Source organism: Trachymyrmex septentrionalis, unplaced genomic scaffold (genome assembly GCF_001594115.1).
Source record: "Trachymyrmex septentrionalis isolate Tsep2-gDNA-1 unplaced genomic scaffold, Tsep1.0 scaffold108, whole genome shotgun sequence".
Taxonomy (NCBI): Eukaryota; Metazoa; Arthropoda; class Insecta; order Hymenoptera; family Formicidae; genus Trachymyrmex; species Trachymyrmex septentrionalis.
Window position 1 is genome coordinate 325,365 of NW_017304207.1, and position 19,208 is coordinate 344,572.

The 19,208-nt window shown below is 33.8% G+C and overlaps 1 protein-coding gene across 10 annotated transcripts in view; it reads left to right on the forward strand.

Moving 5' to 3' along the window:
* Positions 1 to 18,771, forward strand: part of LOC108747748 (DEP domain-containing protein 5) — a 43,761-nt gene extending 24,990 nt beyond the window's left edge. For 4 of the 10 annotated variants that reach the window (XM_018485460.1, XM_018485451.1, XM_018485495.1 and 1 more), the window contains 10 exons: positions 6,372 to 6,482; positions 7,926 to 7,999; positions 9,626 to 9,736; positions 12,793 to 13,000; positions 16,605 to 16,713; positions 16,769 to 16,993; positions 17,223 to 17,383; positions 17,467 to 17,635; positions 17,712 to 18,025; positions 18,277 to 18,771. In XM_018485460.1, the coding sequence (XP_018340962.1) occupies positions 6,372 to 6,482; positions 7,926 to 7,999; positions 9,626 to 9,736; positions 12,793 to 13,000; positions 16,605 to 16,713; positions 16,769 to 16,993; positions 17,223 to 17,383; positions 17,467 to 17,635; positions 17,712 to 18,025; positions 18,277 to 18,474 (1,680 nt within the window). In that variant the 3' untranslated portion in view covers positions 18,475 to 18,771. Of the gene's footprint in view, positions 1 to 6,371; positions 6,483 to 7,925; positions 8,000 to 9,334; positions 9,406 to 9,625; positions 9,737 to 12,792; positions 13,001 to 16,604; positions 16,714 to 16,768; positions 16,994 to 17,222; positions 17,384 to 17,466; positions 17,636 to 17,711; positions 18,026 to 18,276 lie in introns of all 10 variants that reach the window. The other 6 variants (XM_018485487.1, XM_018485506.1, XM_018485514.1 and 3 more) reach the window with 4 other exon arrangements.
* Positions 18,772 to 19,208: the final 437 nt, after the last annotated feature.

The window sequence follows — 19,208 nt, forward strand, 5'->3', positions numbered from 1 at the left end:
TCTCTTAAAGCAAAGTAAACATGATGCATTGGCTACTGCTTACGTTATGACATTATGATCTCTAATGCAGAGAATGGGAGCAACTCGTACTACTTGTAACGAAGTTACATCTATCAATCACTATCAAATAATTCCAATTTTTTGAGAGTTATCCATAACACAAAATATAAAAAATTCTTGACAGATTTTTTTTCTAATTTATATACGCGTGCGTGCGTGCGTGCATGCGTTTCAATAACTGTTACCACCTTAAATATCTTCGGATAAATTTTCTAAAACCGACTACCTCTAATTTTGATTAAACTTTTATAACATACTTTATTTCGGATTAAAATGGAAACTCTTAAAGGGATTTTTGACAACTTCTAAGGAAGTCATTTTTTTTAATTGAAATATAATAGTAAAATGATAAATATTTATATTAATGATGAGAAATCAATTTTAATGATCTAAAAGTATATTAAAGAGAAAAGCTCTATTATTTTTCTGATATCTAATACAATATATCAAATCTTCGCCTTATTAAATGAATGAGTCTACAATATACTAGTAGCGTTTTCGGCCTGACCTGCATTTGCAGCAACCTTCGTTAGATTAATGACGTTTCGCGCTGTCAAGATTTAAATAGAAGCCTCTGAGGCTCAAGCCTAATGCTAAGGGCACCATCCTTCTAGGGACCAAAATTAAAAGATCGTTTCTTTTTTCACACCAAGTTTTGAATTAATGTACACTGATATAGTAAGTTAGAGTGAGACAGATATAGTTTGTTTCATTCTAACATATTGCGCTACAATTGCGTTCAGAACTAGTACAGAATTCTTCGAAATAGAACGAATGGAAAATTAATTTTACATTTGTGTAGGATTGCCAGTTGTGACGCATTTTTGCCAATATGGCATCTTGAAGTAGTGCTTTGGCGCACAAAAATAAAATTTTGACGTTTTAATGAAAAAATGATATCTTTCGATACCTTGTTTTTTATTGTTTATTTGTCTGAAAGGGACGCCAAGTGTCTTAAAGGGGCGTTAAGAAATGTAGGACTTAGGGTGAAAAAATGTGTAAATCCGCCACTACGTGCTGTCCTATTAACAAAACATATAATGTCCAATTGTAGTTACCAATAGTAACTGGTAACCAATAGTAGAGCTTAATCTAATCCAGCTTGGTACAAATCCGGATGGGATTGTTGAAAACGCTATTAGAGTAATAAATAAAAAGATTAGACCTCAACATAAGGTAGTGCATAAATTGGATACTTATATTTATTAAATCTTTGTCTTACTAAATAAGCACAGCATACTAAAAATAATAGATACCGAAAAGATTAGGCAGACCTCTATACTAGGTGATGCGTATTATATATTTAATATCTCTATTAAATCTTTGTCTTATTAAATGTATGAATCTACAATATACAAAAATAATAGATATCGAAATGATGAGATAGATTTTTACGCAAAATAGAAGATATTATGTACTGTTTTTAATGCTGTTTAAATATATTACAAAATGTCATACAAAATCATATTATAAATGTAAAAAAAATTAATTTATTTAATAAAAGATAGGTTCAAGAAACTTAGTGACTTTTTCTCTTTAATATATTTTAAGATCATTAAAATCAACAATTTTATCACTATATTGGTGATGAACACTCACTATCTATTTCATCATTTCATTAAAAAACAATGGCTTTTTTATTGCCAAAAAGTCTTTTAAGGGGATCCTAAAGATTAGTCATAATGTAAGATTTACACACAGACGATTTATGTATCATTGGCACATTACTATATCAATACGCATGTCATATATATATATACATAAATTTTCGTATAACAATAACATTTTAATTAGACGTCTAATTCGATTCTAAAAACTTCACGTATTATTTCTTCGTGTAAACTACTAGTCTATGGACTACTATTTCGTAAGTATAGATGCACAGCTTTTATACGATAAAATATTGTCACGACAGCTCTAGAGTGCCATATTGGGCTAAGAAATGTAAAGATCTCAATTTTGAAACTTTTTCATGTTTTTGATAAACTTTACCTCACAGACACGTATTAATGCTTTAATCCTGGAAAAGGATTTTCGAATATCTAAAAGAGGAAAAAAGTAATTATTATACAAAAATTATATGTTTAGTTGGTAATACAGACGGCTTTAGGATCCTCTTAAGGGCTTTTATTTTAAATGAAGTTTTTTTTTTACAAAATTTCGTCGAAATCGAGGTAATCGATTTTCGGAAGTACATCCATATCTTCGAATCTATAAAGTTCAGAGAAAAAATTATATAATTAAAGTTGCACAATATGAAAAAGGCTATCATATGACAACAATGTTTGTCTAAGTAGATGCGCTTCGGAGATCTCAAGATCAACTTAATTAAAAAAATGGAATTATATGATGATTTTTTTACGATGTTACGTTCAAGCACGCATGGAGCTGTGGGAAGTGAACGTAGCAGAAACCGAATTTCTGACCGATTTGGTCACGTCCAAGCTTCGGACCGTAAGAGAGCTGTGGGGAAGGAGCGACGCAAATCGAGAGCATTTCGCTTCGTCCTGGAGCCAGAGGTCGGGAGGACGAAGTGGAAACCTCTCTCGTGATCAACGCTCCGCTGAGCGGACTCACGAGTCGAACGCACTTATTTAAAGCGCGCAAACTGGATCAGTGTGCCACTAGGGCGCACTTTAACGCCAGATATGCCGGTGTGTTCGCGTGTCCTGTCTTTCCACATGACCGGGGAGAGGACCAAGTGCAATCGCGGGAGGACTAGAGATGAATACAAGGAAGGTTGACTGAATAAATAAGGCAGAATTTTACAATATAATTAAAAAAAGAAAATGGAGGTTAATATATTTTTCTTTAAGATAAAGCTAGACCATGCACAATACAACTTTCTTGGTTTGTTATGTTTATATACTTGTGCACATAAGTGTGCGTGAGCGTATGTGTAACGCAGGCGTTATATAGGGTGCGGAGGGTTTGGAAAGGGAGGATTGTTCGGTCTCAGTTGAGTCATATAATCGTGCTATATATAACACGATTATACGAAAATATTATAAAAAAATATTATACAAATATCGATTTATTGTCTCCAGCCTTGTAAAACGGACGATGTACTCTAAGAAAAGTGGACGTTGCTATGTAGTTTACGTCCACTTTGTCAGAGGGCAGTAGTGCGCGGCAGCATTTTGCGATTACAGGTTTTGGGCTGTCACGTCTTCTCTCAGGTTTCTCTCTAGTGTGACTGAAAAGAGATCACTCATGTATATCAATCGAGTAAGGAGATCCTGAGCGCTTGCGTAGATGATCGATCACAGCGTGATAATTGCGAATCTGTATTCGAGGTTACAAGAAGACGGTCCGCCATTTTGTTGTAAGAAGTAAATGTGCTATATTATATCAAAGTTATTTTAAACATTATCACAATCCATTCCGAACAAAACGTAGTACCGAGTCAGAGCAAGATGACGACCTCTAAGAGAAAATTCTGGGATACGCCACAGCGTGCCCAAACAAGGAGAGAATTAAATTTTAGGGAATTCGTACGATTGGAAGGAAAATGGATTGATGGGAATGAGAGTTTGTACGGGGACCGAAAAGAGACAGGTGGATTTTTCGATGTGGACTATCACCCGATCATTGGAAGAAGGAATTTAGAACATGTATTCCAACAATTGATTGGCGTTATGAAAGAGGAGGGGAAAAGGACCGAGCGGGAGTCCATCAATGGACGGAAGGAATTAAAGGGGTGCTAGGAGAGACGGGAGGTTCCTCCAGTTGGGGATGGTGATGCTGGATATGAAAGAGAGGAGGGACTGGATGGAAAGAGGTCATTGAAAAAATCTGGAGACGGGTTAGAGATGGGGGAGTAAGAAATTTCTAGATACAGCGATTGAGTCGGGGCCGGCGCGGTGACTGAACTAGCAGAGATTTTATATGTTCTTGGGAGTTTTCCATGATGATAGAGTGGACACGGACGATGCGTTAGCACGTATTATTAATTCCTGCTGGACGATGGCGATGAGGGGCGAAAGTACTGCAAGAACGCACTACAAATTTGTTTGTTTTTAAAAAGAGGAAGAGGGGCACCGGAGGGTACTGCAGTAAGATTGAAGACTTACTACTTGGTGAGAGTGATGTGTGGGATGCCAGAGAGATCGTCAAATGTAGGGGTTCACTTCGTGGATTCGCCTGATTCGTTAGTGCCATTGATCTTACATTGATAGAATAGGTTACTTGTTTGTATCGACTCTAATCACTGGGAAAAAGGTCTTCGAGAATCGAAGTCTTTCCCAAAAGTCCCAACATAACTTTCGCCTTTGGGAACTCCTAAAAAAATCTCCTCGAGGGCCGCGAAACCGCGATTTTAAACTAATCTCCCCCGATTACTTGAGTTCGGATTGATGGAATAGGTTTTGTTAAATAGTAGTAGGATTTTTTCTCGCTTTAGGATTGATCGAGATTCGGAATACGTTTTGGGGAAGAAGAAGATATTAGTGGACTTTGTAGAGCAAGTGTCATCTTAAACTTTATGGCTTTTCACTAAAATTATGTACAAGGGGTATGTTAAGGAAGCGTATGTGCAATGTTGGCATGGGCCCACCAAATGCCGCTCCCCCAGAATGTCGCGTGTCACTTCTAGATTTTACGATCGCGGGCTCGTGAGAATTATTCGCGACTTCACCATTAAAAAGTATCTTGGCGCCGATCCTACGCTCCCAAAAAACATATTTATTATTATTCTTTTAGTTGCGGTGTCCGAGGGGCACAGATTCGGTGTCCTTTTGGCTCCATCGCTCGCACACGTGCACTAATTTTTAGTTTATCCCCGAGTGACATTTATAAGGAAATATTGGATTCTTCGCTTTAGTTTTTAACGTAAGGAAAGACAATTTTTAGCCCTTTCTAGGCTGTAACAGCTCAATTTGTTCGTTACTCGCAGCTGTCTCTATATTCAACGAACTCCAGATCTCCACGAAAGAAAAGAGCCGTAGGAATCCGCTGGATGTAACATTTACATATTATGATTTTTTATATTTTTTATATAATATGATTCGAGGTATTTAATATTTCATGTCAATATTTTCCACAATAAAGTATAAAATATGTCAAAACTGCGAGTATGGTAGAGCAGACAGCGCATTGATCTGCTATGTTAGAGATCCCGAGTTCGATTTCTGGTAGAATCAAAATATGTCATACGCTTGTGTCTCCTCTCGGAAGGAAACAACAACCCACCGAAAGTATCCTTGCACCCACTGAAAGTATCCCAAGAGCACTTCTTTAACAAAATTTCATCATTTGGAATCGACGTTAAACTGTAGGTCTCACATGAGTGTGTACAACCAGCATGCGCACGACAGGCATATGAGAGAAGTCACTACGCTCAGCCACTGCAAGCTTAGTACGAGCAATAGTACTGAGAAGAATCTCAAAACTATTAGATTTTTTGTATCTCTAACTAAATATTCTATTATGCATAATAATTAGAGAAATTATATTACGTAAAAAAAAAAATTATATAGTCCCAGTTTAAAAAACGATTATCTTAAAATCTCCGAAGCGCCTCCATCTGAACAAAAATTATTACCGTTATATGATAGCCCCCTTCGTATCGTGCATTTTATTACACAAATTTTCCTCTGAAGCTTGTAGATTCGAAGATATTTAAGGCGGTAATAGTTATTGAGACACTTTGTATATATATGTACAGGAAAATAATATATAAAAATTATATTTTCTGAAATATCTCCTCTATATTACATTTGAATGTTGCATGCTCATATTTTATTGATTTGCGCAGACTTATTTTAATGTGCTTTTGTTAATTATTTATACCTTATTAACTTTTGAATTACGCAGTTTCTGTGAGCATATTTATTGTGGCATAAAGTATTAATTCTTATTAGCGAAATAATAGTTTCTGACAAAACTTAATTATGTATAGATAAAACATTGCTCTACAACATGCTGAAGAGAATAAAAGACACTAAAATATCTCATTATTTAGAAATTATTAAAAGAAAATGCACGGCTTTTTACAAAACTTGTTTTGACACTTTGCGTTAGCCTAACATGTACAATAGCAACATTCTCAGCAGTATTAATTTACTACTTAACGATATAATACTTATACTCTTATACCTATACTACATATACGATCGTTCCGAAATACATATCAAAGTATTTATGATACGTACGCGTTGATAATAGATTAAAGATAGAATAGATTAAAGTAACGATTACGAAATCACAATTGGTCTCTGCTTATAAATAAATTTGCAAATGCGGTGTTACGTATAGGTATGCGATAAGTAGAGACTTGTAGCTGGAATGTTTGTACGGGGAGGGGTTTTCAGCATGATATGTTTCAGAGCCCCACAGCTCTAGGTGGTGTCCCTCCAAGAGATCCTGCCTCTCATTTGACCAGACGCAGGCACAGCACGAGCCTGATATTCCTCACTAACCAGGTACATCCTTCCTTCCTATAGCCTCGATACACTGAGTCCAATTGTTGAGATTCTCGTTCATACGAGCTTCTGAATTCTTTACGCGCGGGATATAATAAAAGAAAATTTCTTGGAGAGCTCTCCTTTAATTATCTATGAACTTGTATATTCATTCTTATATATCATTCTTGATATAGAATATTACGGATGAACTGAAGTTGCAACAGAAAAAATAATTTTGCAGAACAATAAAAAGAAGATTTCGAGATCATTCGGAAAGAAACAAACTATTACGAAAAAATAATACATAATATTTTGTCATCTTTTTTGGAAACTTATAATTGAAAAATCTCTTTTTATTTGGATGTGGAATGGTTTCAGCTGGTGTAATTTTACCTTATTTCTTAAGGCTAGATGTATACGAATTTCTCGATAGAATCCCTTCTTTGATACGTGTTACCTGGAATGATCAGGCCAGCTTACACAAGACAATATAATCTCACGATAACTGTAATCGTGCTTGATATATTTTTGCATTGAATGTGCATCTATGATTTTTAGCGAGCTTATCCGTTATGCGTCAGATGTCACGATGTATTCGATTTACACTTTTCTCTCGTTTTACATATAGTGCGTCCCATTTTAATTTATCCAGCCTGTTTTTTCAAAATCCTTAAGTTTAAGATGAAAATGTTTCAGACAAAAAGTTTTATGGCTTCAAGGGGGAAAGAAGTTGGTGATCTTAGTTGGCCTTGAGAAGATATTCTTAAGGTTAGATCAATCACTCTTGAAGTTAACTACGAGAATAAATAATAAAAAATGGGGCGTTAAAAAAATTTTAAATAACCTTGAGGACATCTTATCAAGGTTAACTAATAGCGTTTTCCACTGGCAGAACTGTACTCAGTGCACATTAAAGCTGTTGTATACTAATCAAATCTGAATAAAAGTAAGATGTCTCAATTAATAAAAATACCCAATGTATATTTTATCAAATAGCACAATAAAATGTATTGAGAATTTTACGGTTTAATTCGTTTATATATTTTTATTAGACGTACATCTTTATGTTGATTTGTGTACAACGACTTTAAAATGCATTGAGTGCACTTTGCCAATGAAAAACGCTATAAGATGTTATCAACTTCTTTTCTCCTTGATGTCATAAAACTTGTGCATTTTTGTCTTAAGGATTTTGAGAAAACCGGTTGGATAAATTAAAAGGGACACCTTGTATATGCGCGCGCGCGCGCGCGCGCGCGCACACGCACACACACACACACACACACACACACACACACACACACACACACACACACACACACACACACACGATTTAATACACTTGTACAAGACACTTTTTAATGTTGAACGTCGCATTTTAGTTATATATACATGTTCACGATATCATCAGCTTGATCATTATCATTCACAATTACTCTTACATATCATCATACTTTCCAGACCAATCTAGTTGGCAGCTCTCCTTTCAGGGAGCGACTCGGGAGCAACCGTCTGCCAGAGAAACCGAGACCAAGGTTTGAATATGTTTATCTTGATGATTTCAGCATTGTTGCTTTGCGCCAATCTTTAACTGCATAGTTTTGCGGATTCCTCTTTTGTTCTTTTTTTTCAGTGGACTATTTCAAATTGGTGTGTCAATAATTTTCATTCTTGCTTGGTTTATTATGTACGAGTATCCGCTGGAGCGGGATACTTTTGCATTATATTATATTTAACTGGCTTATTGATTTTGCGAAACATATATTATTTTACTAATGCTACATATTTTTAGTGTGCATTTGATGTTAAGTAGGATTTACTTGTTAACTCCAGTACAAGAATATATTTGATTTGAACAAAGATGGAGAAAGAACAATACCTACTGAAAAAAATCATGTTACAATGTTATATGATGAAATTTTGTAATTAAAACATGTAAATCACTTAATAATTTCACGTAATAATTTTACCCATCATGTGATTTTATATTATAGTTATCGAATTTTGAAGAATTAAATGATAGAAATAGAAGAAAAAATATATATCATCATGTGACTTTTCAAATTATGTAATTTAAAAAAATCATGTATTGATTTGGAACCGTTACGTAATTTACATGTTTTAATTACATGATTTCATCATGCAACTACATGACGTGATTTTTTTCAGTGAGGACAGTTAATGCTAAAATGCACACGGTGATAATATGAAGCATGAACATAACATGATCACTAAACTATTCTTTGATGCTTTATTAGAGTTTGACATTGTTTTATAGTGTGTATGGATATATATTCCGTATATTAAATCAATTTCTTTTCAGTTTAACGCTTTCGGTGATTGCTCCATACTTTTGTTAAATTCAGAAGCACAATTAAAAAAAGGATGCACCGATACATCTGACATAAACGTAGCGTACAACGTTTTCGACCGCACTATTATCGTGCATGTCTTTTTTTATTTTGCGTGATTTTTATAAAATATTTTTGAATGTCATTGCGTATTACATGTACTATAATAAATTATTCTTGTCCCGCACTTTTATTCACCTTGGGCTTTGGTAACAACCGCCGCGACACTTTGATTAATATCATCTCGATGTTATTCGATATGGAGTAGGTGCGACGCATTAGGAAGAAAGCGAGAGAGTTTAAATCCCCCACATAGTTTCTGTACCTTTCAGCTTCTTTCATCTTTTTCTGTTTGTTTGATTAATGCCTGGTTCAGAAAGTATACATACACAACGTACTGAGGACAAATGAGATGCAAAAGCTTAAATTTAACAGCATATGTATGTATGCTCTATGTGATCATTTAGAATATTTTGGTAGTGAGTGAGGGAGTGACGGGGTTGTTGCTCCTCTGTACAGGAGAGGCATGTAGTGAATACCGCTGCGGCTGCCCGCACGTGCCTCGACACTCCTCGCCACGTGCCAAACAGGTTGGTCTCACTCTCTTATTCCTTTTGCAATTTAAATTAATAAAAAAGCGAGAGAACTGTTTTTGTAAGGATTTTTTAAATTTAATTTGATAATAAAATAAAATATTTTTGCTTGTTTTAGATAGCATTAACATATAAATAGCTTCGTAGAATTTGCATTTTTTTCTACGCTCTAGTATAATAATTTAATAAATGTTCTCTATTTTTATACGTGATTCAGATCTGGTTCTAAAGTAATGGACAGAGGACGCGTATCACCTGCCAGTGAAGCTGTTTTGCCGTTGTCGCTCGAGCAACAGCAGCAAGATCATTTTGATGCTAATGACGACAGGTACAAGGATATTATTTGCTTTAATTTACGATATTAATTTGATTTAACGGTAAAATGATAATATGCGTTAACTTGCGTTTGGATACTTTATTTAAGAGTATTGATATTTGTATACAGAATCATTCATTTGGTTTATTACGAAACATTTGGAGTTAAGTTGCATTAATTACTATCAATATTTACAATTAATGACTTATCAATTTATAATAGAACAAATCTTTAATTATAGAATTTATGAGATTTATGAGAGACGAAGAGTTATTTGTTTTCTCTGTGATTTTTACTTAAGAAGACAGTTCTCATCTTGTTTCGCATTTAAAATAAGTAATGAATCTTCTGGATAGACTGTAGCTTTGTATATTAGTAGTTTTTATATTAAATATCTATAGTATCTATATAATATAAACAAATTCAACAACAAATAATGAAAAAATACAACAAGAAATGAGAGTACAGCGCGGATGAACACAAAAATTTTTGAAATAAACTTATTTATTACTTTGCTAAAGACATGCTATCTTTATTCTAATCAAATGTTTCAACTCTTTTCGGAATCGTCCTCAGCGATGCAGATACATAAAGAAACTCCGTACAAATCTCATGGGAAATAAGTTTTGGTCATTGTTTCAAATAATTTTAATATTTTGTAGCTCATGCCAAGTTGATTAAAAGTCCTTACGGGCACAAACCTCCAAATGCCTTAGTTTTTTTCTCTAAGATCTTTGAAAGATCTTATTCAGAAAAATAGTCTAAATAAAGAGAGTACCAATTTTCGAGGATTTCGCGACCACTCGGGGATCGTTTTATTTCTATATTTTCTTATATATTTTTCTTCGTAGATACAAAAAATAATTGTTATGATAATGCCAGATTTAAGAAAAAATTGGTACATTGAATTAAAGTGAATAAAATCCTTATTCGCATCATTATAAAATCACTGTCAGTTATGCCTCAATGATTTAGAAATTAATTCCAATTGGATAAAATGCGAGTAATATTGCACTACAAAACGTTAATTAGATTATATTTTTCATTAGGATATTTGTTACAAAAAAATTAATAATCTTATGAAAAATTTGAAAACTTGAAAATACAATAATACATCAATTATTGCTTTCCACCTAATCTTCTTTACGAATTATTTTGTATTTTAAAATTCGATTTATATCAACTATAATATGTATATTGATAAATAGCAACGAAAAAGTTCTGTTATTTAAAAAATAATGATAAGTGACTAGATATCTATTTCCTTTTTATTTGAACTTGGGACCAACAGTGGTAAAGTCATCTCCTATTTACATATTTATATATTTATACAGATGTATACACGCGCGCACACACGCACACGCACACGCACGCGCGCGCACACACACACACACACACACACACACACACACACACACACACACACACACACACACACACACACACACACACACCCATTATGGTACAAAATGACCTTGTCATTTCAAGACAACTGTCGTTCATTCATTTCTCTTCAAGTGCTTAAGGGGAGGTTCTAGTCTAGAGCTCTAAAATTTATGTATTTTTTCTCAATTTTTTTCAGGGAAGGAAAGAGATATTGAAATGATTTTTTGCATTATGTTTTTTATATTTCAACATACAAAAATAATTTTTTTATTTTTACAAATGTAGAAAATTGCGGCTGTAGCCTACGGGTGCATTAGAGCGTGCAGTACGTAGCCAATTGGTGAGAAATCTCGACAGTTTATCTGAAACAAAAAAATCAATGAAATTATTAAAATATATTAAATTTGTGAAGCCATAAATCATTTTATTTGAAAAATTTGAAAATTTACAGAATGGCATCTATTTGAAATTAAGTGTCAATTTTCACGAACTTTTTTTCATTTTCAACCTGTTTAAAGAAATAGTTATTTTGGAAAATTTATGACATTTCTAGGTTTACGGCCTCATAAAAATTGTCTATTTTATATGGGAAAAAATGTCAATCGGATAATTGGTTGAAGCTGTACATTTCCCGCCATCATTTATATTTTTCCTTTTGTGTTGGAAATTCCACACATGAAATTCACATGTGTGGAGTCCACCACCATTCCATATATAGATCGTCGTCTAGATTCCTGAACCCGATCTATGTTTTTACGCGCAATATAAATGCTATGAAACAAAAGGAGGATGACAGTAAATAAAATCGGTCAAAATATGCAACCGGACACTAGGCCTAGTAATACATGTATGTTACGGAAAAACTGTCGAACATAATATCACGAAAAAAGTATTATATTTTTTAATATTTCGAAAAATATTATTACGGTATAAGACATCCTGAAAAAAAAGCCTTACTTTATTTTCTAATTCCAAGAAGCATGTTAGAATTTCCAAGAAGATTCACGCACGCTATTCATGAGAACCAAGGGAACTCATATAAATTAAGCATCTCAGAAGAATAAAGACGCCCATCACGTTCATGTTGTTTCCGGGTAATTCCGAAAACGCAAAGTTAAAATTATAAACATACCATTGGTACAAGTGTAGTAAAAAAGAATTTATTTCGATTGTTTGTACTTTTTCATATAAAATGTAAAGACTTTCCAAAGATCCTAGAACAAAAAGACATTTGGAGATTCATATTCGTGAAGAATTTTAATCAGCTTAACATAAGTTACAAAGTATTAAAATTTAAAGCTATTTGACCAAAACCCTTAAGTTTTGTGCGGGGTTCTTTCACAGATTGTTTTATCAGCAGTTCATAAAAAATAAGTCGCTTTCAGATTATCGAAATTGTATCTAATCAAATAAATTACATACAGATGCGAAAACTTAAACCAATTTAATGAAGGCGATATATCCTAACGGATCGAGAACGTGAGAAGCTTTGGATATATTAATTAACACGAACATGAAAAATTTGATAAAATAAATATATAAATATGCAAATTATCGTTCGTGATATAGTAATTGTATAGTGCCTTGAATTTCTTCGTTGTTATATTTTTTTAAATACAAAGTCCTTTTAATTATTATTGTTATATGATATATATAATTTTTTATTATATAACTATTTACAGTGCAAACCAGGAGCTAACCAAGATAAAAAGCAATGCAACAAACGTGGAAATTTTGGAAGCCATGAAACATCCTCAGACTGGTGTTGGTTTCTTAACACAACATCCCTCGCTCCCTAGCCAAACATTTGTTAGCGCCGATGCAATCCAATGGTTAAATAACCATGTAGAAGGGGGCATGGAAATTGAACATGGTATTAATATTATGAAGGTAAAAATTTAGAAAAATTTTATTATCTAATGCAGTTTACAATTTGAATTTGATATTATCATAATAGTTAATCTTAACTTACACACATATAATATATTGCGTACATTGTTCACATTGTATATCTTTACATATCTTTGTATAATTAGAAAACATAGCTGATTGAAGTTTGGAACGTTCTCGGAGCGATTTTTTCAAAATGGTAAATTACGTAAATGTATATGACATATATGTGTCAAAAGATGAAAAATGCAATTTATCAATATAGTGATCAAAATTTTTTCGGATTAAAATAGGATATCCTAGGAACGTTTTATATTAGTACAATGATAATTACAAATGTCTTGAGCTAATTATATGGACGATTTAATATTTTGGATCAGAATGGAATCAATCTGATCAAATTATCCTGAGAAAATACATTGCTATGTGGGTAAAAGTAAGAAACTAATACGGTACTAATTTCATGATTTATTATTAAACATACATATTTATTCGTAGATATATATGTTTAAAACTTAATAATATTCGATTTTTATTAAAAACTGTGATTTTAATGTTATTATTTTGTTTATCAATAGAAATGATAACTGCGGAGAAAAAAATTGTAATTTTTAGGCAATATGTAAGATATTATAGCATTAAAAAAGTATGCATATTTATTTATACAAAATATTTATGTTAATAATCATAAATTTTTATTAATTGTCGGTAAATGTCATAATTCTTTAATTATCCTCATGCTCCATTGATAGTCACGAGCATTTGCCCAGGGCCGATGGTCTTTAATAGTATCTCGTTGATGCTTAGTTCTTGACCATTTCTCAATTTTCGCAATCGAGATATTAATTTATGAAGTGCCGAATATCCGTCATTAAGTACGTTCTCAGTTACGCATGAAGCGCATGATGCATTATTTGTCCTTATTGTTTACCAAGTAATAAAGAAGAATAAAACGATATATCATGCGCTTCGTGCATAACTCGGACTGCACCCATCGATAGCTTGATGCGTAGAAACTGCCGCGCACATCGCCGCGAGCTTCTAACCGCTAACGTCACAACTCGAACGGCATCTGATTAGCATCTCTCGCACCATTTGGCGCCAGACGCTGTAGCTGTACATTCTGCTGATCGACGACAACAATACTGTTATTAATAGACGTTAATAATATCTTAGCGCCACACTACTATCTGAATACAGATACTCCTCGGATAAACCTCCGATTTTTATAAATTTTGGCAAAATACTTTAAATGACGTCAAATAAATGCCCTTAAATGAATTTTCACCGATAAGAAAATTAACACCAAAAATGTTTAAGTAAAGTTGGAAGCCATGAAACATCCTCAGACTGGTGTTGGTTTCTTAATACAACATATATCACCTGAATGGATTACCTGTATACAGCTGACTCTAAATCACTTCCGAAAGACTTTGATATTGACCTGGACCTCCAAGAAGATCTACCCCACTTTTGTGCGCCTCTAGACGAGGGAAGGGAGGGTGAGATGAAACTCATTTTGCATGGAAAGTCGAATGCCCATGAAGCAGTGGGGAAGTGGGGTGAAAGTCGCTTTGCGATGAAGTTTCGCGCTCCCCAAGCAAGGGGAGAGGTGAGATAGGAGTCGCTTCGCGTGAAAATCGGGCACCGCTAAGCAGGGGGGCAGATGGGGATGAGATTATTATTATATTTTCTTTCTGTACTTGTGTCTCCCGTGCCTAACTGCTATAATTTAAATCGTGATAAACATGTAATATACTAAAAATAATAAGTACTTCTATAACGTCATTCAAACATTTTTGGCAATAAATCTTCAGTGAAAATTCATTTAAGGGCAGTCATTTAACATCATTTAGAGTATTTCTGTTAAAATTCATGAGAATCGGGCATTTGACGTTTTCAAAAGTTTACCCTACTTGGCTTAGCGCTGAGACACTACCGCGTCTCCTGATAATGATGACGTTTCTTAAAATGATAGTAAAATTCAGAGATTTAGAGGTTTGCGTCGCAATATCTCCGTTCATAGGACACGCAGAAAAAAATAAAAGTACTTTCATTATACAACCCGAGCGGTAGCTATCGATTGCGTAGCTATCGATATACAGGGTCCGGCCGAATAATATATAAAAGTGAGCACGATATGATTTCTTATAAAAAAAGTAAAGTAAATATATATGTAGTTTAGGGGAGCCCACTCAATGACCTTGACCTTGACATACGTTGTCAAGGTCATGATCCTGAATGACTTTGAAAAAGTTTTAATCGTCAGACGTCACTCGTTGGGTGGGAGTCGCTTCAGGTGAAAGTCGTGTCCCCACAAGCAAGGGAGGAGGTGAGATGGGAGTCACTTCAGGTAAAAGTCGTGCATCTCCAAGCAGAGGGGAGATATCATAGACATAATAAGAATAAATTGAGCGTGAAGTTTGAAATGTGAAGACTAAGTAGAAAAGGACGGACAATAGATGCCGTGTAGCTTTCTCTTTGTGACTAGGAACGAGTTGGGAGGAGAAGTAAGGTGTGAATATCTTGATCTTCGTCTAATATTTGCTCTTTGTCTTTTTTTACCTGATCTCCATGCCAAAATAGAGGACACGCTCGGTCTATTCTTATTATGTCTATGGGGGAAATGAGGTGGAAGTCATTTCAGGTGAAAGTCGTGCGCCCCCCCCCCTCCCCAAGCAAAGAGAGAGGTGGGGTGGGAGTCGCTTCGCATGAAAAGTTATAAAATATACTTTTGAAACAGAAAATTTCTTTTATATGGTGGAAAAGAGATCATATACGTTATTTCTTAGTTCTTTTATTTATAACTTTTTAAGGAGTAATGTCCGACGGTTAAAACTTTTTCAAGGTCACTCAGGGTCATGACCTTAACAACATATATCAAGATCAAGATCATTGGTGGGGGGGGGGGGGCTCCCCTAAACTACATATATTTGCTGTTAAGATAAAAAAAAAATATATAGAATACAATTTTTTGATTTTCTGCTTAGTTTTCGAGATAATTGAGTTTGAATATCCGCTGGATACGTGCTATTACGGCTAGGCTACGGTTCGTCGAGCGACATATAACGCATATAGTGTTTATAAACAACGCTCTACGTTGCCGAAAGTTCAGGTATCGATAATTAGATGGTTATGTTCATACAGTTATGTATCTGACAACGAGGACAACAGTTCCAGCAATACTATAATTGATAAAATAAAATTTTATTCACTAAAAATTTTCTTCGTGTTTTCCTTTAACCTAATAGCTTTTACATTCCGTGTAAACATTTATAAACATTATACGCATTATACGTCGCTCGACGAAAGCGTAACTTAGCCGCATAAGTACGCAGCGGATTTTCAAACTCGATTTTCTCGGGAACTAAGCAGAAAATCGAAAAATTTTATTCTATATATTTTTGTTTACATGTTATTCGGCTGGGCCCTGTATATAGAACTTCATCAATTCAGCCATTACTAAGAATCTACAGTCTCCAGATCTGCCGCAACTCGCCAGCTCGCGTAAAAGAGCAGTGTCTCGCGCTACGATGCTTATCTCAGTGCCGAGACATCGTGTCTCCAGATTATGCATAAAAAATAATTTATCTTTTTTGTGCAGGGAATGATTCAAGACAAATTGATATGTCATGCATCCGGTGACTTCTCACAACCCTTTGTCCTCGGATTTTATTTGTATCACATCGTACAGGATAAAGAAAATCAAAAAGGTAAATACGATCGAATTTTCAACGATTCGCAATGTAATTGCATTTTTTACAATAGCCGCAGACTATTCCGCTCCGCTCGGGAATTTGCAAAGTTTTGAGAATGAATGGGTAGAAATAGAGATGAGACCATCGAAAGGCTGGTGTGAACCAACATCTTCAACAACAGTGTCCACAGTATCTACAATTCCTAGTTGCGACACTATTGATGAATCCAATGTTCCATCTTTTCTGAGAGATGATATCGATTTAACTGAATCAATGGATGATAGAAATTGGACAGGTAACACTAAAAATATTCAATATATGATTTATGTGTCTTCACCTTCATATTACATCACAAATATCTACAAAAAAAAAGACAAGAGTTAATCTCTAATTTTTAATGAATGATTTTTATAAATCATATATCATATAAGAAAATATTTGTAAAATAATTGTCAAGATTCGATCAATGAAGTATAGATATATATAAAAAACGCGAATTATTTATATAATTTGTTCTCTTTCAGTGCCGTTGTATAAACACACTCATTTGGATATTGATATCAATAATAAAAGTGATAGGATCGAGTGGGGTCATTTAAGATATCAGTCTATTTATAAAGTAGATAATTCTTACGAACTCGTAGTACAATGGGTAGCATCATCAGGCAGTATAGTGGCTGATCTGGTAAATATCGATCTATCTCTTCTTTTACAATTTTGTTATTAGAATATGAGAATCAATGCTAATAATCAATATCTGTCTGTAAGATATTCGTTTGGCAACGCAAAGCTCAAATGTGTGGGATACAGATGGTACCAATTCCCAGCGATTTGTTGGCGCTACCATATACTCTAAAGAGTGATCCTCTTAGAGGACCTATTTTTATACCACTTGATACGGAATGCTTAATGACAAATAAGCGGCACCTCTTTGAAGGTTTGTTCTAAATTAATTTGATTTTATTATCAGTTTTATTAAAAAACAAATTGTTTTATTTGATACAAATTTGCAGAATTCCGAGAAGATACCTATGCGCAAAGGTTATTTTTATTCCAAGAAGCAATTCTGCAGAGATTTGGCTTCATGTCATGCTTAGTCGAAAATACCGAAAATGATCGTCAGTACGTTCATATCACTGGCAATGCATTTATATTAGTGCCATTCAGTACGAATACTCGGCCGCGTCCGCGAACTGCTACCAATGTCGTGCGGCGAAATACAGGACAAAAAAGATATCCGGTTCATCCGGATCAGTCTAGTCCGCACGAAGCGTACATTACCAGACATGTTGGTGGAAAAAAGGATGACCATAGCACAGATAGGAAAGTAAGTAATCTTATCGTATACTTGAACGATTATTTAAATTTTCATGCATTAATAATTACCGGTGTAATAAGAATTAAATTTAATAATATATTTTTTCTGAATGAAATACGAAGAGAATTAATCAAATAGATTTTAGATTTATATTACATTTTTTTTTCAACAGCATATTTTTTTAAAACACTTAACATCAGATGACAAAAAATCTAGCAATCAAATTGCCTAATAAAAATTATAATTGTTATTAATTTTAGATGGGCTTTTTATGGTCTTGGAATCATATGGTAAGCCGTAAGTGGAAGTCGTTGTCTCTTTCGGCGGGCGATGAATTTTTCCAGAAGAAAATCATACAGGATTTTCGACACTTTTGTTCTAATGGAGACAATAGACTTAAAGAATTTTGGGAATCTTGTTGGGAGTTAAAAGAAAAAACTTGTACAAAAGCAAAGTAGCAAGATATTGTTTTTTCCAAAGATTTATAAAATTATTATCGATCATTTTGTGTATTTCATCAAATTGTTATCATTGTCACTCGATTGTTAGCTTAATATTTCATGTGTCGTATGACAAACTTTTTAAGCATGTTGATTGGCTGCAGAATAGAGATCTGAAAACCTCTTTGTCTTGTAGCCAATCAATAGGCTTGAAAAACTTTATCATACAACACATGAAATATCAGCAGTCTTCTTAATTTACCAAAAATACAATTGTATCAATGTTTATAAGATATAGTTGGTACAACTCTTGTAAGCAGGATGATAAAAATATAAATTGTATTATACAATATTAGTATATAATGTAATAATAGTAATAATAATAATAATAATAATATGCATTATAATATTTAAAAATTAGTGAAAAGCTATATTTATGATTTTAGATTCACATTTTGCTATTCCTACAAAATTCATGAATAATATGAATGAGCAGATTCGTCGAATTTGCATTCGTTGCTTATTATTCATGTTAGTGGAACGGTTCTTTTTTTTTTTAAATTAAAGCATCTTTCTCTCTCTCTCTCTCTCTCTCTCTCTCTCTCTATCTGCAATGATTCTAATACAGCCAGCCTTATAATTGGATGAGATATATTATCGTAATATAATCTCATTTATTTGTGATGAACTCTTTATTTATTTGGTATACAATATCGGAAATGTGTGCTTATGTGTAAATGATTACAATGTTT